Source organism: Eschscholzia californica, unplaced genomic scaffold, assembly GCF_041429995.1.
Source record: "Eschscholzia californica isolate CP2 unplaced genomic scaffold, dmEscCali1.0.p SCAF_4, whole genome shotgun sequence".
Taxonomy (NCBI): Eukaryota; Viridiplantae; Streptophyta; class Magnoliopsida; order Ranunculales; family Papaveraceae; genus Eschscholzia; species Eschscholzia californica.
The window spans coordinates 27,699,707-27,725,205 of record NW_028238461.1 but is presented as its reverse complement, the minus strand read 5'-3'; the positions used below and the strand labels follow the sequence as shown (position 1 = coordinate 27,725,205).

Genomic DNA, 25,499 nt, shown 5'->3' with positions numbered 1-25,499 from the left:
CAAAGCCTTTGACATGAACACTACCCCTCCTTTCTCCACATGGATTTTTTTTTTTTTGTTGTTGAAATCTTGACATGGAATCTCCCAATTTGACCATCACTTTTTGGATGGTTGAGCAATCAATCGCCTTCATTTTGTAGACTGTTACCAGAATTCCATTGCTTTTTCTTTATATACAATGGTCATGTCAATCATTTCGTCTCAAACTATGGAGTATGACAGTCTTTTTTGTGATTTTAATCAGACGAGCTAGTTCACATTACATTTAATGCCACAGAAGCTAATGAAAAACAAAATGTGAACCCCCCATGTAATATTAAGTCTTCAATTCATAATAAAGTATGAATTGAAAAAATAAAACCATATTAATGGAACTGGCCTCAAAAATTTAGGCTCCTCAGTTCTCTGATACTCTTTTAACAAATATCTGTAGTCATTGTCTTTGAGAAAGCCATAGAAAAGTTAGGAAGTAACCAGTTGTGTTTCAGCTGTTGGTCTGTAGTAAAGAAACTTTTGTACATAAAACAACATGTAACCTTGTGCCGCCTTTACTGTGTTTTCACTTACTTGAGTTATCCACGCATCGTCGCACTTGTACCACTGATTGTTTAAACGTAGATACGTTACATAATGACCAGCATCTAGTTTGCCTGTATGTGTAACCACTGCAAATAACTCAAACTCTGATGATGATGATGAAGAAGATAGCTCACTGGACGAATCCAATGCCTCCCCGTCATTAACGTCGAAAGTGAATATCCGATTCCCAAATCTACTTCTTAAAATAGATGATGAAATATAACGTGACATATCCAACGAAAATGGGAATTCTAAATACCGGTCAACCTTTCTTGACATATTTCGAGTCGACGAGTGTTCAAATCTTTTGATGTGGAAACAACAAACCAACGGTAGCTTCCTTATCGACATCTGCTTCAGAGATTCTTGCCTCACCTGACACTGCTGGCAGAAGAATTTCTGGTCTGATCCAAGTCTTTCGGGCCGCGTAAAGCGGTTTAAGCACCCCGTCAAGGTTGATCTACCACAGTTTTGGCCCAAGCTAACAGGATCATCTGCATCATCATTACGAGAATGTTGTGATCTTGTTGAGGCTGCCTTTGTGGTAGAGCCCCCTAGGTTTGGTTCCAAGTCCAAAGAGATATCCACACATGGGTCATATGTTGTAGATGTGAAACCACATGCCGTACAAGTTACATCTGATCTCAAGATTCCAGAAAATGCTCTATGAGCAATGCAGCAATCTCCATTCCCTGCGTTGCCAATCAAATAGGCTTATCAAGATATCTCGTTAGAGAAAATAAACTAAACTTATACCATTGATTTTTTCAGAAACAACTTTATAATCCCAATCAAAGTAAAAATTTTAGCATTCTTTTCGTTGTTCTTGTAATTGAACGTATTTATTTCACTGGAATTTTACTGTCAGGAAAACAGAATAAAGATAAGATTCATGTCTATACACGTAAAATAAAATTAGGTGCTGAAACTTCACTAAGAAGCTATAGGTCAGCAAGTCCTTGTCAACGACAGATAGCAAAACAAATACTGCCACTCAGAGGGAGGAAGAGCGACTCGTGAAAGAAGACAAGCCACAAACGATGTGAAAGTCTCACGTATAAGTACAAGGCTAGACTGACCGTATGTGAGATTATTTTCTTCAGTCGTGATAAATTTTTTATAATCTCATACAATCTCTGTTCTAGTATAAATACAAAAGCACTAAACTACGAGCAATTACAGGACACATTGCCAGCACTTTCCTAGTGTTCAGACACTAATGATAACAGCTAACATGCTCTCATGCTTTATAGACTCTGAGTTATACGCAATGGTCAGACCAATTTATAAGATCTTCATCTTGGCTTGCTGTACAAAGTATATTTTACGCAGCTGCTCCCCGCCCCTCGACTGCTTAGGCTATAGGCATGTTGAGGCGGCAGACATCTCGACCTGCCTAAGCGTGCTTTAACTTGCCCAAGCATCCTTAAATAGCTGGGAGCAGAAAATTTGGATGCAAGACAGACCAGCTTCCCACCACTTATCTAGGACTAGCTCTCGGAGCAGAACATAGAAATAAAGCTCTCTCGTACCGATGTTGTCGAACGCATCAACAAAAAAGTTTTCACCTTGGAAAGTTAAGACGTTATCTAGAGGAAGTAAGCTGACTATAATCAAGGCAGTGTTTGTCGCACTGCCGTTATAATCTCTCTCCCTTTTCGTCATTGTGGCAGGCGTTCTTAATGTCATTGATGAAAAGATGATAGACTTTATTTGGAATGAGAAGGAAGACTTTAACAGTCTACATTGGGTGGTTTGGTCAATGGGAAGTTAGGTAATGGGAAGTTAATTCAGTTTGGAGACGACATCTGGTGCTCCACGATTTGTCTCAAGATAGATTTCCAGCTATCTACCATATCTCTAGGATAAAGAGAGGCACGGTCAGTCAATTTTTTAGTGGATGGGACTTGCAGCTTCGAAAGAATCTGAATCACTGGGAAATACCAATCCTAGCAGAGATCTTGCAGCTCATTCAGGGACAGGAAATAATGGAAGTGGAGGACACCAAAGTTTGGAAAGTTAAGGAGAAAGATGAGTTCTCAGTAAGGAATCTTATAACAGAACGTACGATGGTTTGCCTGTTTACACAGTTGGAGACGCCCTCTGGCAGAAGCCCGTCCCTCCTAGAGCTAGCTTCATGACATGGGCTGCTTGTATTCATAAGCTTCCTACCATTGATAACTTCAAATGGAGGGGTTGCATTCTGATTAATAGGTGCATCATGGGTAAAGTGGAGGAAGAAATTCCGACAATCTATTCATCCACTGCACCACGATATAGAGAATCTGGGATTATTTCATCAACTTCTTTTACACAACACACCCTGGAACCTCCGAAGTACAATCAAAGATGCCATTCTTCAGTAGAAACATCTAAAGAAACCAAAGAAAGAAAAGAGGTTTGGGACGTAATTCCCAACACATTCATTTGAAGCATCTGGAACGAACAAAACAATCGCATCTTCAAGGAAAATTTTAGGCCTAATAATAGACTCCATAAATTTTTACTTGAGTAGATCATTATTCTGGGCTAAACCAGAAACGTTTACAGAATTCATGCTCACTTGGGAGGCCTCAATGCTATCACATGCAACTCATTGCACACAAAACCAAATCTGTTAAGCAGTCTGTAATTAGTTACAATAAAATAAAACTAGTTAAAATAAAATGGTGGAGTTTCAAAACAAGCCAGATAATGGTGACACACTAGCGTAAATGGTGACACACTCGTAAAATGGAACTCATTGCACACTCGCGTAAAATAGTGCAACTCATTGCACATTTACCATTTTTGTTTTACTCTCCTAGACAAACTTGTCCATGTCCAGCGTAAAATGGTGACACACTCGTATAGTCGTATGTACCTAATATACAGAGAAATTGATCGACATTTGGTGGAGAAGCTAGCAACTTTAGAAAACAAAGTATTTAAAACCTTTTAGCTCATGATTAAAAGGACTAGTAGTGTCACATGATTTAAATAAAAGCTGTACCAACGAACTATATCAGTCACATGGAATGTCAGCATATATTTTGGATTCTGCCAATAGGATTCAGAAGGATGAAACGATCGATCACGTCCTACAGTGCTACATCGATGGAATCGTATTCCCCTTCTATGACATGGGCTTTCATAACAAAACACTTAGGAAACCTATATGCAGAATGTTCCTACATAACCATAGGGACCAACCATTCAGCTTAAGCTAAAGTATGTTTCTGTTGCTTTGTAAATCGAAATGGGTTTCACAATGTGTTGATAGTGTCAGGTTTCCCAATGGTAGAGAACATGCAGATGCATGCACCATCCATCCCCAAATGACGAATTCAGAAGCAGCTACTAGAGAGACAGAAACCTTAACAAGGGAAAGAAGGCTACCTTGTTTCTGGGGATTTTGTGAGACCTTCTCTCCCTTTTCATGGATCCCGTCAAGCATAGAAATGAAGAACTCATGTGCATCCTGTTGTTCATAACTTGCCAGATTTCCAGCATATTGCCACCAACTGAATCAAGGGCAAAGGTTTTCAACAAATCAAACATTTCGCCTCCCGATCACATACATTCCAAATATTTCCTGTTTACGAAGCCAAACCCATCTCCTAAATCATTACCTAAATTACAATTAGCAGTCCTCCTCATCTAGAGGGCAACCATTAACCCATTTCTAATACGCACGACATACTTCCAGAGGATAATTAATTCATTCCGAATTCTGCAAATGAACTAGTTTCAATTGAACAATAGTGTCACCCATCTTAAACAATTATAAATTAGGGAATGAGACGCCTCAAGGTACATTAATTAGACACATTAAAGTCATTTCATGTCTTAAATTATAGATAGAAAAATCGTCAAACTATAGACAAACCTGTATAGGAATTTTGCAGGGCTATATGGCTTCCGATCACCAGAAAAAACAGCAGAGAACATTGAATCCACATCACAAGCTAGACATAACCGTGAGTCCGACGACCTGCTTGAATTCCCATTGTAGAGCCCATTGGAATTCATTACTATATTATTTTGTTGACAGGAAAAGCTGTTATGGTGATCACTCAAGAAATAGTTCCTGAGGGGAGGCGTATGAAACAAAGCTTGTAAGACAGAATTCATGAAACATGTGTTTCCAAGATTATTCAATCCGCGCAATCCCCATGGCAATGAGGAAAAATTTACATCTCCATGTACTTTTTGCTGTGATTGCAATGGAGTTGAACTTCTCATCATCAACATCCTATCTTTGGGATCAGGATTCCAAGGTCGATAATCAACCCTTTGTCGCTTCCTAAGATTCTCAGGTGGCGGTGGAGGAACAACACGCATAATCATGGCAGATGATCCACCTAGGGTTGAAGCCTCAATCTGAGCAAGAACAACTAAAGCATCAAAATCTCGATCGTAGATCTGATCATGACAAACACAGCAGAAGAGTTCGGCACGTTCGACATCTACAGCAATCTCGTGACCAGGTGGCATCGATTTAGAATGAGCAGCAGCGTGAGAGGATGACTTAGGGTCTCCGACCGAACGAGAATGGCAGAACACGGCGGCGCAGGTGATGCAGGCGTAGAGACGATGACGAGGAAGGATTGATTCCCGGCAGGAACCACAGCAAGGGACTTCGTGAAGGTCACGGCGGATCTCGGCGCGACCGAGTGGCTTGACTCGGAGACACTTTTGTAAGATCCGGAAAGGCGTTGGACCGTTTTTGGATCGGTATTCGACTAGATGAGGACAAGGTTGAGGAATCTGATTCGTCTGACCATTTTCTTGTTGAGGGCGATGATGATGATGGTTCCTGGTAGACATCACTGACGAAGGAGTTTTGCTTGAACTGAAGAAAACGATGAAGATGACCTAGATTTGCAGGAGGTACTATGCTTCATCGATCAATCGGAGCAATTGGAAAAAGGTGATTGATCAGTGGAAAAGAGAAACGAAGAACTAGAAAAAGAGTTCAAACCCAACTTTCAGCTGTAATTACCCAGGTACAAAGATTAAGCACGCGATTGTTTTCTTTTTTTTTTTTTTTTTTTTTGGTTGAAATATTCTCGTATATTATACTAAAACGTTATTACAGTATTTTGAAACTAACATATAAGGTACATTTTTCCATATTCTATTAGCATTCTTCTTTCTCGATCATTTAGCCAGTTTATCCGCACTTGAGTTTCCCGATCTCTGGATGTAGTTGAATTTCACCTCTTCAAATTCTATTATTTTTTCTTGGATTTTCTGCACATGAAAAAGAGACTGCCAATGTATAGAGTGTTTTATATTATGAAGATGTTTAATGAGATTGACATTATCATTTTCCACTATTATATTTTTATGATTATTCTCTATGGCCCATTCGAGTCCAAATAAAATTGCTAAGGCTTCACCCTCTTCACTGTTCCTTGCTCTCGTTGTTTTAGCCTGTGCTTCGATGTATTTGGAATCTGCATTGTGAACGATAAAGCTAACACCTACATTAGAAGTAAGATTTGTATATGATGCATCAACATTCAGCTTGATAAAGTTTTGAGGAAGAGGTTGCCAATTAACAGCTAATTTTTGTTTACTACTTCTTTGGTTAGTTTTGCATTTGGGGAAGTTCTCGATCATTCTAATAATATAATTGAGATCTGTAATCTCATGTTGGAAGCAGTGGTCACATCTCACTTTCCAAATAATCCATAAAATGGTAGAAAAGTGAATGTTATTATTAGTGTAACTAAGGTTAACATTATCTTCCCACGAGAAGATCCAGTCTGAAATAGAATTGATGTTTTCAGTGATGATATTGTAATAGAACCAGATATTTTTCGCTAGCGTACAATGAAGCAGTGCATGCTCAAGAGATTCAGAGAGATTGCAGTTCGGACAATTTGTGATATTATTGATGTATTTTCCTATCCTTTCACAAACTGGAAGGGCTTTGGAGCAGATTTTCCAGATAAAAAGCTTGATACGCGGAATAGCCGAAATGGACCAGATAAAATTCCAGTTAAGGTTGCTGGTGTTTTGATTGCTATTATTGACACTAAGGCATTGATACATGGAGGCTACCGTAAATTTACCAGATTTGGTAAGTTTCCATTTGGGATGGTCTTTGCCTCTACTATTAATCGGAATAGTTCTAATAAGATTCTAAGTATTCTCGTCAAAGTTGTCCCTCAGCATGTCATTATTCCAACTATTATTGGTGATCAATTGAGCTACTTTAACAAGATTGGACTGATTGATGTTCTGAATAGTACCATTGGTTTCTGGAATCCAGTTGTCAGTCCATATATTAATATATGTACCCGACTGCACTTCCCACGTTGTATGTTCTTCAATTATCCCTAGATTTTTACTGATAGTTTTCCATATCCAAGAGTGATGAGCCTTAGCAGGACCAGGGATATTGGAGTGCGGGTAGTACTTGGATTTCAGCATTTTTACCCAAATAGCTTCTGGGTTAGATTTGAGCCTCCACGCCATCTTAGAAAGAAGAGTTGTGTTATCTAAATCCGGCAAATGGAGACCTAGTCCTCCAAATTTCCTAGGGGTGCAAATAGTATCCCAGGCTTTTAGTGCATATACCATTAGACTTACCCCACCAGAAATTCCGTTGAACGGCCTTGATGCTTTTGCAAATTCCTTTAGGTATTGCAAAGCATTGCATCTGGTATCGGGGTACGGCCGCGGCTATGGCTGAAATCACCACAGTACGACCTGCTTGCGAAAGAAACGAGTGATTCCATTTATTAAGCTTCTTTTGAATTTGATCGAGTAACTCTTTGAACACTTTAGCTTTATGTGCCCCAATGAACAGTTAGGCTCCGAGATATTTCTCTGATGTAGAAGCATATTTCACTTTAAGAGTCCGCATAATAAGCCTTTTGAACTTAGGGTGTGAATTCTTAGAGTAGAATATATTGGATTTAGCATAATTGATCATCTGACCCGAAATATCACTGAAATCTTGTAGGATCTTTTTGAGGATATGGATATTATCAATGGTGTTTTTCCCAAATATAATACAATCATCTGCAAAAAGAAGATGGGAAATCTCAAAGTTATTTTGTGTAGCCTTGAAACCTTCAAATCTTTCCGGACTACTATTTCTCATAAGCTTACGACTAAGACCCTCCATGGCAAGAGTGAAAAGAAACGGGGATAACGGATCTCCTTGTCTGATACCTCTGGAGGGGTAAAAGACCGGTCCTGGACGACCATTAATAAGGACTGACATCGAAGAATTAGTAATACAGGCCCTAATCATCTGGATCCAGTGATCATCGTATCCCAGATTACGCATAATGTCCAGGAGGAATTTCCATTCTATTCTGTCAAAAGCTTTGGACATATCCAATTTTAGCCCAAAATAGCCTGTAGGACCTTTCATTTTCTTGAAGGAATGAATAATTTCTTGTCCCATAATAATGTTGTCTGTAATCTGTCTACCAGGAACATATGCTGCTTGAAAAGGTGAAATGATATCAGTTAAAGTATGTTTAAATCTTTCTGCAAGGATTTTGGTGATAACTTTATAAGTGGTATTCAACAGACTAATGGGCCGGAAATCAGCAGGGGTTTGGGGAGTATGTAGTATGTGTTTTGGGGATTAAGCAAATATGAGTATGATTAATGCCTGGGGGCAAATAGGTAGTATTGAAGAATTGTTGAACTAAATCATAGATATCCTCGTTAATAGTCTCCCAATTAGATTGAAAGAAGTAGGGAGGGTATCCGTCAGGTCCTGGCGCCGCTTCTTTCTTCAGACTCTGCATAGCCCAGTTAATCTCTTCTTTGTTAGGAATTTTGGTAAGATCTCTGTTCTGAATCTGAGTAATAGTGGGGTTGAATAAGTTAAGGGTATCCTCATCTTCTCTAGGGTTGATCGTAGTATTAATGTCAAGGAGATGTGCAGTGAACGTATCTTGTATATCCTTCAACTTTTCTTTCCAATCTCCATTCTTGTCTTTAATTGCTCTAATAGAATTTGTTCTGCTTCGGTGAATAGCCTGGGAGTGAAAATATTTGGTATTCTTGTCTCCTAAGGTAATGAAGTTATTTCTAGATTTTTCTTTCCAAATACTCTCTTGATGCTGATAAAGCTCCTCTAACGCTAAATTGAGCTTGTGATTATCCTCTTTGGAATTCGCATTTTGCAGCTGATTAATGATATGGTTGATCTTATTATCTATATTGTCGTAGACCTGTTTATTCCAATTCGTGAGTTTGTTGCTGAGCTTCTTTAAATTACACTGTATATTCTCTGTAATTTGATTATTCTTAATTTGTTTCCAGTTATCAGCTATAAAATCGAAACATCCGGGGTGCGTCATCCACGTCCTAATGAATTTGAAAGGCTTGGGCTTGATGTGATTATCTTCTATATCAGCTAACAGAATCGGCATGTGGTCTGACCCAACCGCTTCAAGGTGGATGACTCCCTGGGATTTAAAGTGTTGGAGCCAAGTAATATTGGCTAGGGCTCGATCTAATCTTTCTTGAATTAGATTCTCTCCGTATTGCTTATTACTCCAGGTATAAGGGTTACCTTGGAAACCCACATCCATAAGCCCAAGATCACCAATAATCTCATTAATTCTAGTATTAGTAGAATTTGATCCTTTGGTGCCACCTAATTTCTCAGTGGGGTCCAGAATACAGTTAAGATCACCTATTATAATCCAAGGGGTATCTTTATCTTGATTAATTTGTCTAAGAATCTTCCAAGGATGAATTTTCTTCTTGTTATACGGAGACCCATAAAAACCTGTAATCTTAATAGGATTCTGGTTGAGGTTAGTGTGCATCTCAATCTGAATCATATTGTTATCCGAGTAGCTAATACGAACATCCAGATGGTGGTTCCAGTAGAGGGCTAGTCCCCCCGCTTGCTTGATGGGTTCTACAAAATGGCTAGCATAGCTCTTGTTAATAGGAAAAATTTTATTCATCTTGGTAGATCTGTTTTTGGTCTCCGATAAGAAAATCACGTCAGGCTTATATTTACAAGTCAACTTACTTAAGTATTTCTTGGTGAGAAGAGAAGAAGCCCCCCTAACATTCCAACTTAAAATAGTTGGACTATCCATCCTAAGGCCCACCCAAGAACTCACCAAAAGGCCTCCCCTCTTGAAAAAGCCGAGAAAGAACAGAGACCAGGAGAAAGAGAGGAAGAACAGGGAAAACAACAAAACTAAACCTAATAAAACCTACTAACAGAACTAACTACAAAGACAAGTAAATAACCTACTAAAACTATAGACTACTGAAAATGACCTAATATGGTCTAACCACCTAGAACAAGAAAATTAAGAATAACAAATAAGTTAAACTATTATAACCATGCATTAAATTGATAACATAAAGACTTACATGGTATAACCGAAAACAGATTAACAAGTAACATCAAACTTACATAGAAGAACTTCTAAAACAAACTATCAACTACGTACTAACATGCTTCTTTAGACACTCCAGACTCTTGAAAACTATACACACCCAAGAGCTTAACAGGAGACAATAGATAATTTAGCTAACATGTTAATAAAAGAGGCTATAATAATAGCTTAAAACATGAGAGGTAGAAGAACTAAAGGCTAAGAGGAGGTTCAATTTGTAATTTGTTACCTCGAAACATTTCCATTTGTTACTTCCAAAAATGTTTGGACGTGAAAATCAATTACTTTTTGTTTCGAAGAAAATCATCATTTTCGATTAGAAAAATAAGTTTAGTTACTCGCTAGAAACATATGAAAATTAAGGGAGTGTCTTTAAAACTTATGTGTTGTTAAACTTTTAAGAGGTGCCTTGATAATTTTGTGTTGCCTTCTTTTCCCCAATCGTTTTAGAGAGAGAATAGGTTGCTCCAATTAGTGTTGAATTAGGGAGTGAAAGAGACCAAACACGATTGTTGTTGCCATTCAACACCATCACTTAGATGGTAAGCTAGAAGCTTTCTTGACTTTGATTTGTAAAACGATCAGAAAAAAGATATAAAATGTGCATAACACTAAAACTCATCCTTCTTTTCTCTAAAACTTCCCAGAAGTTCTGAGATCTGATATGTGTTTTCTTTAATGAGTGTAATAACAAATCAACATGGTGTCTGGTCTTTTTGACAGTCCTAAAGGGGTAAGCAAGATCGGTGTACAACGCCCTTGGAGCAGGAACTATCCATTCATTCGACGAGCTCGCTTCAGCTTTTTTTACAGTTTTTCAGGGCAGTCGAATAATGGACAAAATCGGGAAAGACCTAACATTGTAAAAGGAAAAGGAGAATCCTTAGCAAGCTACTAGTAGAGGTTTCGAAATGAGATGGTCCAAATACCTCAGCAAAACTCTGAAGTCATCCGTATACCCCTGTTGTTGGTGCACCTTCCATATAAAGAACACAATCATAAAACAAAAGATTGCAGACACAAAATACGTATTAAAACCTTAATTAGAAACGACAAGCTTGATTAATTCATTAGAAAATGAGCAACACTTGAGCATAACTAAAAATATAATGAGGTTAAGATAGGGCGAGGTGGGTTGGATTTGATCTTAATATAAATATTCACCTGAAATATTCACGCGCTCCACGTGGCTTGGACAAAAACAACTCAGGTGCTAATAAATAACAACTCTGATAACACTTCGCCTGCCAGTGGGGGAACTATCCTCACCATCATAAGGGGACCAACAACTATAAGAACTTCTAATCATGCTAGGAAGAAGTGTGCCCAAAGGCCAGAGGCTTCCCTCATACGGTTAAGAAACGCAGAGTTGAAAATTCCACCAACTATTTTCTGTGATGGTGATTATTTTATTTGATCGCGCCCCACGACAAGCCTCTGGTAACATCCACATCCATGGAAATGTGGACAATTATCTTGTTGATAACTCATCCGTCAAAACGCATCCTTCAACTCCCATCTTTCATTCGTACAAGTAAAAAGGGTACAACCCATAGAGTCGTACTTCGACGGATAAATCTCTTATTGAGTAATTTCTTAATCTTCTCCCTTATAATATCATCTTCCTTAAGGATCATGCAATAATGGCGCATATTAGGTAGGCTCGTTGCGGGATGAATTAGATATAATGTTGCACGTTCAGTAAAGGAGATAATTTTTGGGCGCAGTAGAGGTTGCTTCCTCAGGTTGATTTTAAAACAATTCTTACCCTCTCTATCTTTTTCTCATGTATCTCTTCTTTGATGTTTCCTCTTGTTTCTATGAGAGTTTCTATTCCAGCTCTGCCTCAGAGCCCTGCTTCAGATACCAGCTTTGTCTCGGTAATCCTCCCTGCTAGCGGGTCCAAAATTCCGGGTTGAAACCAAAGCGGGTTAGCGGGATGTAAATTGGGTTAGATATCAACCCATATTCAAGACACTTTCAAAAAAATCGATATAAGGTATATTTCTATATCTTCTACTTCATTATTAGTTTTGGCACGACTTCCTGGGAATCTAGTGTTAGACGTATGGACGTTTGAGATTCCGCTTAAAACATTAGGAGAAACCATAATCCAACATAGGATTCAAGGTGCGTAGAAGACTCGTTCCTAGGAGGTCGACATAAGTCTCCTCGGTACCTTGAGCCTTGTTACAGTATAGAGGCAAGTGCAATGGTGGATCCAAGCTAGCTTTACCCTAAAGCTCTGCTCTGACTAGAGATAACAAGGAGGTCTAAAGAAGTCAACTCAATACCTTGAGCTCCGCTCTTCCTGGTAAAAAGATGGTTATGCGGAATGCTAAATAACAACAGAGATCATTTACCGAGTCGTTGTTGAAAAAAAATACGATCACGATGAGCGGTTATTTCCTTGTGCGAGTATTTCACGAGGATATCCGTTGACGGTGGTTGGTCACCAGCAGCTAAACATTACGATTTCCTAAAACGTCTAAACTTTATGAAGTTCATCGTTTGCAATATCTGACAAATTGATCGCATTGTCATCTTGATTGAAAGATATTTACTTCATCTTGTATTGGCCTAGAGGCAAGCAAAGAGGTAAGCTGGAGTTAGCTCCAACTATGAGCCTGAAGGAGATGTCCTTCGACCAAAGATGCAATATGAATAATATTTCGGATAGGACAATTGATGAATAAGATCATCAAGGTCGGACAATTAAGGATCGTAATGTTTAGCTAGAAATCAACTACGATCGTCGAATCGCAAAGCGATTCACGACTAACTTTGTCCGGATCCCACATTGGGTTACACCAAAGAGTGTTCATTTGATCGAAAGATATGACTAGAGGGATGAGATATATAAACATGGGTTAGACCCATAAATATGTCCAAAAGGCCTAACGAAAGATAAGGCAAAGATAGTACGAGGGCCGAAACAAAAGTGTTTTGGGTTGGGGCTTAAAAGGGCACTTTGAGCCCATGCGTGGGCCGGCCTAGGCTTGGCCGGCCACACCATAAAGGGGCCGGCCATATATGCCCTTTAGGGCATGCCTTGGCCGGCCATAACAAGGTTATTCGGAAATAGAAACCCAATTCCTAAATCTTATTCAAGAAGGACTTTAGGAAACCTAATTCGGGTTGGACTCTAACTTGGGATTCTATATAATGTCTCTTAAGAATTGAATAAGGTGTGGATTTTCTTAACAAGCTTTCTAGCTCTACAACATCAAGTAGAGAGAGAGAAAGAGAAAGAGAGAAAAGTTCTCAACTATCTATCTAGTCTAAAGAAGAAGGTGTTCTTCGTCTAACCACCATTGAAGTTCTAGCTAACTAAGAGGTGGGAGATCAAGTTGATTACTCGGTGTCTCAGGTAAAGGAGCTACAATTGGATCTCTTGATCTTCTTAAGCGATTAGAAAGGTTCGATGGAAAATTAGCGATTAAGGTAATCTCTAAACTAACCTAGTTACATTATTAGTTTATGTATGAGATCCTAGGAATTCTAGTGTCAGTGTCTGAGATTCCGCTTAAAACACCAGGTGACTCCATAACCCAACAAAGCCCTACTTTGACCTAAAGGAAGAGTAGGGAGGCTTGTAGAAGTGATCTACCTTGAGTCTTGCAGATGTGATCTTAGCAGATGGAGCTCCACTTTGCCTTGAGGCAATCGGAGAGGTGGATCTGAGTCATCTCTATTCCTTATCCTTTCTTTGGCCTAGTCAGAGTAAGAGGTTTGCAGAAGTCAACTCGACACCTTGAGTAAAACGCTGCCGAAAAAATGAAGGGTCAGATAGCATCGAAGGTCCACTTTTACACGAACTATTATTGACAAAAGGTATGATCGTGTCAAAAGATATAGTCATGATCTAAGAATGTCTCTAATGGACATGTTATGCGGCTACATCAATGTTCTACCGCCGCATAATCTCAAGAAATGTTTTACTAATGCCATGCAACCTATATAAGCATATCAAGTTCGCCCAAAATGGGGACTCTCAATTTGATCTTTAATTTTTCTTATGAAAATTCTTCAAAAGCTATATAATGAAATTGACTTGGGCGTTAGAGTGTCTTTGCAGGTACCCCCTTCCCCCTATCTCAAAGTCATCATGGCAGAGAAAAAAAGGGGTTGTCACTTCAGCAACTCAAATCATTCGTTAAACACGAATTCAATGATTTTGACATTCGTTATCACGAACTCGACAATCGCGTTACATTCAACCACTCAAATCCAACATAACCACGTCTAGAGTTGGAGATTTGGCGGCTAAAATGAATCATTTGGAGGAAGAAAGAAACGAAATGCAGACACTTTATCCATGATGCAGTCAACTCTTTTGAGGTTGCATGATGAGTTGATCAGGTGAAGAAACAAAGGCAGACAAATGAAAGAAAGAACATCTTCAATGTCTTGTAGGGAATCTGTTCGCCACAACTAACGTTCCTTCAAATCCATTTATGCCAACGATAGAGATTTAGAGTCATTTTTATAGGTTGTTTTGGCTAACTGTTGATAAACGGTGATGATGAGGTGGTTCAGATCCACCGTTTAAGATTGAGACTACTATTTCGTAGTTAGGAGATTTAGGGTTCCCTTTTGAAGTAATCGCGTATCTTGAAAATCTAGGAGTTCCTTTGTGCTTAGGATTCTTGATAGATATCTTTCCGAGTTAATAGATCCTCTGGGAGATGTTTCCTCCTTCGAGACTCTTGAAGCCCAACTTAGGTAAATACTTGAGATCTTCACCAATTGCGATCTTTGATATGATTCAAGATTATGTTGGTAAGCGTGAGGCACGTATCTACCTTCCCATGTTTCGGGCTTAAGGTATGGGCCTTGCTTATGTGGACTCCCCTAGCCTTCTCGTAAATCCCAGGGAAGACTAGTTATATTTGAGTCGGGGCAGGGCTTAAGGAGCCTAAGACAATCATGTCGATCTCCCAGTTCTAGATTTAAGTAGCAGACCTCCTTCCGATTCGACCTCTCTATTGACTTGACGCCTACTGACCCGCGAGGTTTTTAGTCTTCTCTTGACTCATTGACCTCAGTCAACTGATGGACATTTTTTGGATCATCGTGGTGATGATGGAGCAGTTGAGATCACCATGTTAGATTCAAACTACTATTTCGTAGTCTGAAGATATTAGGACTCCTTGGGATTATCCTGTGTATTCAATATTTAAGAGTTCCCTCATTAAAGGATTCTTGATAGATTATGTCCGAGTTTGTTGATTTTTTAAGACAAGTTTCCTCCTTTCAGGACTCTTGACTCCCCAGATTGATAAATAGTTAAGATCCTCACTGACTGAGACCTTTGATTCGATTCGGGATTAAGTCGGCAACCATTAGGTACACTTGTACCCCCATGTTTCGAGATTGAGGTATCGACCCCACATACGCGGACCCCCTAGTCTTCCCTTATATACCAGGGCAGACCTACTTGTATTTGAGCAAAAGCAGAGCTTAAGGCGCCTAAGACAATTGTACCGAACCCCCAATTTTTGGACTTGAGTAGCAGACCTCTTTCAGATTCAACCTCTATGTTGACTTGGTACGGGTTAACTGGTTGGCCTTTTGGTCTTTTCTTAACTGATTTACTATAGTCAACTCATGACCATTTTTTGGATCATCAAGGAACACATTTTTTGAAGAAGAAAGACAAGAATTAAACCTAGTTCTCGAGGAATCACCGACACATATTTGCATTTGGGACCGCCGAGGTACCTAAGATAAATTCTACGAATATCTCACACACGATGAATTTGGAAGAAGATTATAAGGTTGTTAAACAGAAAAATATAGATGTAGCACTGGAGAAAAGCAAGTGAAAATAGCAAAGCAAGTTAAAATGGCGAAGCAAGTAGAGGAACTTTTGGCGCCAGGAGTAATAGGAGGAGCTCATTACCCCGATTGGTTGGCCAGTGTTGTTTTAGTCCCTAAAAAAGAATAACGCGTGGAGGATGTGCGATGACTACACCGACCTCAACAAGGTCTGCTCCAAAGATAGTTTCCCTACCTCCCATCGATTAACTAGTGGATTCAACGTAAGGGCATGTCTTGTTCAGCTTCATGAACGTTTTTCCGGGCACCATCAAAATAACGATGCATTCAATAGATCAGAAAATCATGGCTTTAGAACCGATCGGGGTGTCTAATGCTACCAATAGATGTCGCCTGGTTTAAAGGATGTTAGGGCCACATACCGACTAGTCAACAAAATATTTCAATAAACAGGGAAGACGGTAAATATGCCTAGCCGAGCAAACCAATGGAAGTACAAAGGCTGATAGGAAGGTTAAAATCTATGTCACAATTTTTGAGTAAACTGGGAGACAAAGCACTAACATTCTCCAAAACCATAAGGAAAGTATCAAGATTTGAGTGGACAGTAAAGACGGAGCAGGCCCTTTAAAATTTGAAAAACGTACCTAATGGCTTTACCGTTGCATGCATCCCAAAGTCGACGTGGGAGTAACTTAGAGAATTAATGGAGATTATGATGAGTCACTCTCGTTGAATAGCGCAATGTAGTAATCTGTTTGCTTCTTATTTGCATTAGTTCTGGTGTCGCCTTCTCTGTTGTGTCAGCTCAAGCCTCCACCACATTTTTCATGTAAAAGAGTACAATGAATCCACAAATCGGGAATTTTGTAATTCCATCAGTATCAGCCTTCTCCACGCTTGGTATACTTATCGGGGTGACCCTATATGACTATCTAGTAATTCTGATCGCCAGAAAGCTCACGGGCCAACAAACTAGATTGACCCATCTCCAAAGATTAGGTATCAGATTTCTTTGTTTAACTTTTTCCTTGGTATTGGTGGGGCTCTTTGAGTCTGTTTTACTCTTATTATAACATTCAAATTCTGTAAAGACTTTCTATAATTAGTATTAATATATTTTTTCATAGCATCAAACATTTTTTTAGTTAAATAGACATCACAAAATGACGAGGCAAAAATATCATATATTATATATCATGTATCACATATCATATAGTATATCATATTCATATATCATATATCATATATCATGCCCATTAGCTTGCAGTTAATGATCGTTTTGCCAAAAATGAAAAAACAACAGGTGTGTTGGAGAAGATTACATAAATTCATGATAAACATTTAAAATGTTATGATCAGACCTCAGAAGATATTCATTGTGAATATCATGTAATGTCTTGTATCAATGTCTGATAAGGAAGGAATTCTGCTTTTTCTCTAAAGAGTGCTTTCCTGGCCTTTCCCGAAGTGTTTTGCCAACCACAATTCAAATTATAAACACTTATAAAATAGTTAAAAGCTAGCGTTTTGTGCATTTTGAAGTTTTTTATAGATTTTATTACCGTGGAGTGTCATCATATATTCATATGTAAGGGTAGATCTCTAAGACTTAATTTTTCTTGTACTCTAGGGGTTAGTTTTGTTGACCATGATGGAGTTCTTTCATAGTCTTATGCCCACATGTGACGTAAACGGTGTCTGCATTCGCACCCATGCCCAAAAGGTAATATGTTTTCTAGCTCTTTAATTATTGTTCGCCCTTGGAAACGGTAGTATCAAACCGTGTGTTATATCATTTGGCCGCGTACCAATATAATGAAAACAATGTAGATAAGAAGAGACAAAAGATCTCATTCTTCAATTGGGTTTATTTTCATGAACTTTGGGGTTGTATTTGCCTCTACTATATTGATTTGGGTACAAATGAAAGTCGACTGGGGTTAAGGATTTGCTATCCCAACCATCTCTATGGATATTTCGCTGGTTGGTTTCTTTTGTGGCACAGGATTATATCACAACCAGATGCTAAAGGGCAAACCGTTATAAGAATGTTGTAAGTCTTGCTTGTATAGTTGACTAAATATGATTTACAAATCTTTGCCTATATGTCTTTTCGTTATGAGACTATCGAAGAAGCAGAAAGCTCAACCATACAAATGGGTTGAGCTTCTTCGACAAAGCTGTTGCGGTTAGCAAATACCAACACCTCAACTGAAAGTAAATCAGAGAGTAAGTTATGCACAATCACTCAAGTTTTTGGTGACTTCTTAGTAAGAGAAGATGTGCAGGTTTTGGTGACTTCTTAGTAAGAGTATATTAAGTTTTTGGTGGTATTCTCATGCTAGGCAACTGTCTAATTCATTTATAACCTATGGTTAAAGAATCATTGTAATTATTAACTTTCAAATGAATCTATATGAACTCCATACTCTAGTTGGGGTGAGCACGATCAATGATACTCAAAACTGTACACAGAGGGTATCCAAGGTCACAAGCACACGTGTGGTTAAGAATCCATCGTGTTCATCTATTATGTGATCGCTCGAAATAGTTGCGCATTTACATAATATATTTAAGGAAGATTATATGTAAACACAAAATTTATTTGACATCAATCAACCTTCATTAGTGTAATTGGGGGTGAGCAACCGTCAGTGTTTTTCAGTTTTGGCTCGAACTGAAGTCGAACCAATAAGTGGCGTTTGACTAAATCGTCGGCTGAAGTCAAACCGATCATTCAGCCGACCGACAAGGTTTGACTCGGTTTGGTTCAGCTTGGTTGGGTCCGGTTGATCAGTTTAACCGAGCACAATTTAGAAAAACTGAAAATCATTTCATTAAATTTACCCAAAATAAAAATTAAGAAACCATCGTGCTTTTCCACCATTACATATACCAAAATAAAAATTAAAATCTATCGTACTTTTCCACCATCACAAACAAAAAACTAAAAAAGTAGAAGTGTGAATGCAAATCTATAATTTTAAGTTCCTAACTAAGAAACCAACAATTTATAAGTCATACAATTAATGCAAATTTGTATGAATCTTAACGAGTTGGAGTTGATGTAGACAATTAGCCATCCTCTTACGCAAAATAGCATCCCCAAAAGATTTCATGATTGAGATTCTAGTCATACATGAGAAAGAGAGTTTAATAACCAATGCATATGTATAAAAACAAATATAAAAAAGTGTATAAAAGTAAAGTACCTAAGTCAATATCTTCCACTATATCCATATACTCACCAAGATCAAGCTTTTGTTTTTCGCATAACCAATTTTGAGCACAAACAAGTTTCTCAACTATGTAGGAGACAAACTATTACGAAATTAATCAAGTGCACGACCACCGGTACTAAATCTAGATTCAGATGCTACAGTAGAATCTGGAATAGCCAAAATATCTCGTGCAATGTAAGATAAGATTTTGTATTTTGAAAAATTTACATTCGACCAGCATAAGATGTCAAAGCTAGTGTCTTTGGGATGATCATTACTCTCACATTCCTCCATTAAGTAGCGATCCAGTTCAGACTTACCATAACTTCTTTCTCTTACCCTCTTTCTCTTATTCCGAATTGCTCTTAACTTGTCCCATTCCTCAGAATTAGTATTGTCATACTTATTTGAGTTAACGGTTGAATCCTGACTTTGAGTTTGTTCTTGTCACCAAAATAGACTGATTTGTATTCCCCATACATTTGAATTAAAGTTCTCTTAACACGATTAGTAAGTTCAACTGCCTCATCTTCACCAAATAATACTTCAAACATAGAATCAATCCTTCTTCTTTCTGCCTAGGATCAAGAATTGCACCAATGAAGAGATAAACATTCGTCTTCTAATAATTTCTCCAGTATTTGTCATACTTCTTTTTCATATTATCTGCCATTGCCACCATAATAGAGTCCTCGTTGCAACACCAATCGTTTATTTCAGTACATATCGTGCACGTGCCATAAGGAGTAATTTGAAGTAACATAAATTCTGCAAGAAAAGTTCTAAGTCACTTCATAAAATACTTTCAAAAATTTAACAAAGACTTGTGCACGTGCCCAATCAACATCAGTATGAGACTTATGCTTCCCACAATACTCAAACAAAGACACCATCTTCAACCTCCATTCTTTGAAATCCCTTTTCAAAAATTAATGCCGACTCTAACATCAAATAAGTAGAGTTCCATCTAGTATGAATATGAAGACTCAATCCTTATTTCGATCCAATCCTTGCAAGCTCACAATATTTTTTAAATTTTAATTCCCTTGAAGGAGAGGATTTAACATACTTAACCACATCACGAGTCCTAGAAATTGATTCATCATATTTTTTTAGCCCATCAGAAACAATCAAGTTCAAGATATGTGCCCCACATCTCATGTGGATTTATTGACTCTCCATAATAGAACATTTCCACTCATTCACAACTTTTCCTAAATATGCAACAGTTGTGTCATTAGGGCTTGCATTATCAAAAGTACTAGTTAAAATTTTTCCAACATTCCATTCTAGCAAGCATGCCTCAATTGTGTTGCTAATGGTTTCACCGTTATGATCTATAACTTGACAAAAATGTAAGATTTTCTTTTCCAATTTCCAGTCCTCAGTGATATAATGAGCTCTAACACACATGTAATTAAGATTTTGTAAAGATGTTCATGTGTTTGTAGTGAGACAAAGTCGTTGGTGATCACGACCCAAAACACTCTTCAAACTTTTTCAATCTCATAAAGTTTGACACAATCTCTATATACAGTCCACCTATATGGGATAACAAACCTAGGCTCTAGAATCTTTAAAAGATCTTTAAGCCCACCCTTCTCCACTAAACTAAATGGCAGCTCATCTATGATAATACATCTAGCAAGAGCTTCTTTATAAGCCTCTTGGCTAAAAGAAGTTATAGTGAGTTTACCTTTTTCGTGCCCATTTTTCTTAGGCTCAAAAGACAAAAGTGCTTGTTTTGACACTCTACCGTGAAATGACACTATATACAGTCAGTCCACTTATATGGGATAACAAACCTAGGCTCTAGTAAGTTTTTGCCCTAACTGGATATTAAAATTTGAACACTAAAAATGGAAGCTCAGAAGTGCTTCTCTATTTCCTTGCATTGATGCATCAATAGTTGCCGAAATGAAAAAAAAAAGGTTGACACAGAAGTGTCGTCTATCTTCCCCATCTTCAAATGACCATCCAAGTTACCTAGCCATGATTTATAATAGAAAGAGAGCTTCCACTTCAAGTCTGAAAACCCTAATTAGGTTTTTAGATTTTATCATCACAGTTTCGTTTATAAAACAAAATAATTATTATTATTTATCATCATCATCAAGTGGTTTTAGAGAGAGAGAGAGAGAGATTTATCACTTCCAAGTTTGAAATTAACCATTTGAAAAGGCGACTTCCAAGTTTGAAATTAACCATTTGCAAATATGGCAAGGATTATAACTTCTAACCGCAAACAATATATGTAGGAAATGGGGTTTTGAGTAAGACTTTGGTTTGATCTAAATTGAGATTTGAAATTTTTGTAAATTAATAGACAAAAAACAAACTTTTTATTTATTGTTTTTAGAGTACAGTTGTACTATTTAGCCCTGGTTTGGTCAGGGCTCTTTTTTTTGTTAAGTTGAATATATTTCTAAGTATCAGCAATATCCAATGACCCTGATTGCATCCCCAGACGCGTTCAATCGACGATCCTTGAAGCCCAACAGCTAGTAGCCCAGTTGGAGACAGTTGTTTTCAGACGTGTACCTCGATCAGCGAATGTGGAAGCTCACAACGTGGCCCACGCGGCTCTAGTCCAGTAGTCTTGTATTCTTCTTTTTTAATCCTCACTTTTATCCTTGTTGGATAGTTACTGATGTTTTAACTTCAATTGTACTTTTTCAGCCTTTGGCTTTTATATGAAGTTAATCCTTAAAAAAAAGAATATATTTATAAGTTAAACAAGCATTGCTAGATGCATCAAAATAAATCTTCATTAAACGATTGGGGCACGGGTACTATGACCAATATCTGATAATACTTCATTACATACTAATAACTTCAATTAAAAAAACCTAACCTACAATACAGCCAAAACAACACAAACAAACATAAAATGAAACAAAATTGAACCTATCTACCATACTGCCAAAAGAGTTGTCGATCTTCAATTTTAAGTTACGCATCTTCCAGTGGAGGTGAAGGTGGGTCAGCTGAGAGATGACCAGAGCTAGATGACATACTAGATTGATGCAAAACTTAGGACCCTTCCCGACCTCACTACTTGAGGTTCTACCATCATCTCAGTTGTTTCATTGTCGTTGTTCTGTTTTTCCATATTAAGAAACAGTCTAACTTTTCTGTAACTAGAATTCATGTCCCTTACCATGCTGAAAAAAGTCTTTCTAATTCGACTGTTAGTATCGAGAGAAGTGATTTGGTACAATAAAGACAGTAAAAAAACAATTTAGACTATGATGAGTTCTCCCCACACAAATTTGGGGAATAGAGTTAGCCCTAATGTCATAGCCGAACTGGACTGACCAATAGTTATAATTCCAGAACTATCTTTGTCAAAAAAAAAATACAACAAAACATACCAATGCCCCATTAAAGGTTGTTGCTGCAATTGTTAGGATTGCATATCTAGTCATTAAACAACCAATGAAGATATTAATAAGCCAGATAAGAAAGCATCCTAGGAACCTATACGAGTCAATACCTGTCTGACCCCATTAGGACGACTGTGAGACTCGATCACAAAGGCACCGTTAATGATCGATATAACAACAAAAGCAAGAATAAATTCAACAGAAGGATATTTATCACTTCCAGAAGGGTATATACCTTCCTTCACCTCTAAAACAATCTTATACGAAGGGATAAGATGCAAGAAAAAGTAACAGCAAGCCGGGAGAAAGAAGGTGAAAAATACTTCGAATGATAGAATCACAATCCTACTCCGCGCCTGGAATATATAAAGAAAAAAAATTAGAATCATTACTTTAAAAACTACAATAGATATTTTAAAATAAATCTAATACAAACTTCATTTCCAAAGACCAAAATAAACCAACCTTAAGTTTGTAACTTTCATTTTAATTTTTTTCTTTTTATAAAATATGGCATCTAAGAGTCCCTATTAAAAATATTAAATAAATTCTTTTGTTAAATAAATAATATTAAAAATAAACTTTTATTTATAAAATATATTTCAAGAAATCGAAAAGGGAGTAAAAATTGTAAATAAATTCTTTTGTTTCATAAATACTATTAGAAATAAACTTTTAGTTCTAAAATAACTTTTATTTACAAAATTTTATTTAGAAATAAATTTTTATTTATGAAATATGTTTATTAAACAAAGGAATTTATTTAGTGTTTTAAAGCTTTCATTTAATAAATACTATTAGAAATAAAGGATCTCAACTCTAAAAAATGTAAGGAAAACATACTGATAAAATAATTTCTTCATTAACTATTAGCTTGTAGAGAACTCATTTCATATAGTGACGAGATATATGGTTACATGCCGCCATAATAAAGTCATATCTTAATTTAGTGTTTTATTAAACGAAAGTTATTTAATAAATATTATTAAGGGGTATTTAGGGATACCCCTCATCCTTAATGTCCAATTAGGGATACCCTTTTTTAATTGGATATTAGGGATACCCCTTTTTTTGTACTTAAAAGTACAAAACTACCCTAATTCAATTGGATAGTTAAGAGAAAAAAAAACTATGAGAAACGAAAATAAGTTGATAAACATAACATCGAAGAGGTATAAGAGATCAAAGAAAAAAAGAAACAATAAGAATAAGGGTAGTTGTGTACTTTTAAGTCCAAAAAAGGGGTATCCTTAATATCCAATTAAAAAAGGGTATCCCTAATTGGACATTAGGGATAAGGGGGTATCGCTAAATACCCTTATTATTAACACCCTTATTATTAACAATAAGTGTTTATGATGCAAGATCTCAACATATCCACTTCCTCTCTTTCTCCCTCCTTTGAGCTCTCGAAACATATTTTATAAATAAAAGTTTAAGAGCTGTTTTTATCCAAGGACAACGTCCCATAGCTTATTTCAGTGAGAAGCTTACAGGAGCACAGAAAAACTACTCAAACTATGATAAGGAGTTTTATGCTATTGTGAGAGCTTTGGCTCATTGGGAGCATTATTTAAGGCCAAGTCAGTTCGTTTTGCATTCTGATCATGAGGCACTGAAGTTTATAAACAACCAGCACAGGCTAAACAACCGACATGCTAAATGGGTGGAACATCATTCTCTGAATTTTCTTCAAGACTTATAGATTGTAATGGTTGAACAGCTTCAATGTTACGCAACTTATTGAGCTTGAGAGAATTGAAGGGGAGGTTCTTTGATACGAATTTGACTGTGGAAGGTTTTAATCGAGATGGCGGGTTTCTTCTGTGGAACTGGTGAGGGAAAGCCATAGGTTTCTCTGGTGGTATTTCTAATAGTATTTATTAAACAAAGAAAATTATTTTATAAACTATGGTAGCTAAGAAATCCTATTAAAATATAAAATATATTCTTTCTTTAATAAATACTATTATACATTAACTTTTATTTATAAAATATCTTTGAAGAATTCAAAGAGGGAGCGAGAGAGAGAGAAAAAGGAAGCGATGCTTGAAGCGCCTGAACTCTTGAAACATATTTTTTTAAAATGAAAGCTTATTTACAATAGTATTTATTAAATAAAAGAATATATTTAATTTTTATTAAATGAAAGCTTTCATTCATAAAATATGTTCTTCAAAATATCCACATCTTACTTTCCTTGTCTCTCCCTACCTCCATCTTTGAGCTCTTCAAACATATTTTATAAATAAAAGTTTATTTCTAATATTATTAAACAAAAGAATTTATTTAATGTTCGATTAAAGGAAATCTTTCATCTAATAAATATTATTAGTAATAAGCTTTCATCTGTAACTAATTATAACCGCTAAGGGGTCCCTATTAACAACACTAAAAAATTTCTTTGTTTACAAATACTAAGTTGTCGTTTGGCAACACTAAAATAAGTAATTTTTTTGCTTATTTAAGTAGAAAAGTAAAAAAGTTAGTTTGGTAACGTGAAAACTTACTTCGCTTAAGTTAAAATTTGACTTTCTTTTGAAGTTAAAATTTTTAGCTTTTGACTTTAAAGTAAAGTAACTTATGTACAACACATACATAAATTTTACTTCACCAAATTTCTTTCTTCGTCTAGCTCCACTCCACCACCACCTCAACAACAATTGCACCTCCCCCGCCACCATACCTCAACCACCACCACCACACCTTAACCACCACCTTCGCACCTCCACCACCACCACCATCACCATCATACCTCCATCACTAACACCACTACCACACACCTCCACCACACTACACCTCAACTACAACCACCTTCGTACCTCCACCACCACCGTACCTTCACCACCACCACCATACCTCCATCACTACCACACACATATTTTATCCACCATCACCACCACTATACGACCACCACTATACGACCACCACAACCACCAAATCTCCATCATTACCACCTACATATCTTATCCACCACCATACCTCTGTCACTACCAATCACATACCTCATCCACCACCACCACCATACGTCCACCATAACTACCATACGTCCACCAGCACCACCACTATCGTATCCCAACCACCACTACCACCACCACCACCATACCTCTGTCGCTACCATTCACATACCTTATCCACCACCACCA

General features: G+C 37.3%; 1 protein-coding gene across 3 annotated transcripts; it reads right to left on the bottom strand.

Annotated features, from left to right (window-relative positions):
* Nucleotides 1–132: 132 nt before the first annotated feature.
* UBP22 (ubiquitin-specific protease 22) lies at nucleotides 133–10,446 on the bottom strand. 3 transcript variants are annotated; one of them, XM_086635303.1, is made up of 4 exons: nucleotides 10,192–10,446; nucleotides 4,448–5,698; nucleotides 3,958–4,082; nucleotides 133–1,271 (listed from the first exon to the last, which is right to left on the bottom strand). In XM_086635303.1, the coding sequence occupies exons 2-4, from the start codon at nucleotides 5,386–5,388 to the stop codon at nucleotides 463–465; spliced, it is 1,875 nt and encodes a 624-aa protein (XP_086491429.1). In that variant the 5' UTR covers nucleotides 5,389–5,698; nucleotides 10,192–10,446; the 3' UTR covers nucleotides 133–462. The 3 variants fall into 3 exon arrangements, with proteins under 3 accessions (XP_086491429.1, XP_086491431.1, XP_086491430.1); XM_086635305.1 differs by having other exon boundaries at nucleotides 4,448–5,669; nucleotides 10,155–10,313; XM_086635304.1 differs by lacking the exon at nucleotides 10,192–10,446 and having other exon boundaries at nucleotides 4,448–5,816.
* Between the last annotated feature and the right edge of the window lie 15,053 nt (nucleotides 10,447–25,499).

Excerpts from the sequence above, each read along its gene's own strand:
- UBP22 (XM_086635303.1), bottom strand. The coding sequence starts at position 5,388 with ATGTCTACCAGGAACCATCATCATCATCGCCCTCAACAAGAAAATGGT. Across the intron at positions 4,083-4,447 it reads CCTGCAAAATTCCTATACAG|TTGGTGGCAATATGCTGGAA; the intron begins GTTTGTCTATAG and ends CCCTTGATTCAG. Across the intron at positions 1,272-3,957 it reads ACAAAATCCCCAGAAACAAG|GGAATGGAGATTGCTGCATT; the intron begins GTAGCCTTCTTT and ends TTGGCAACGCAG.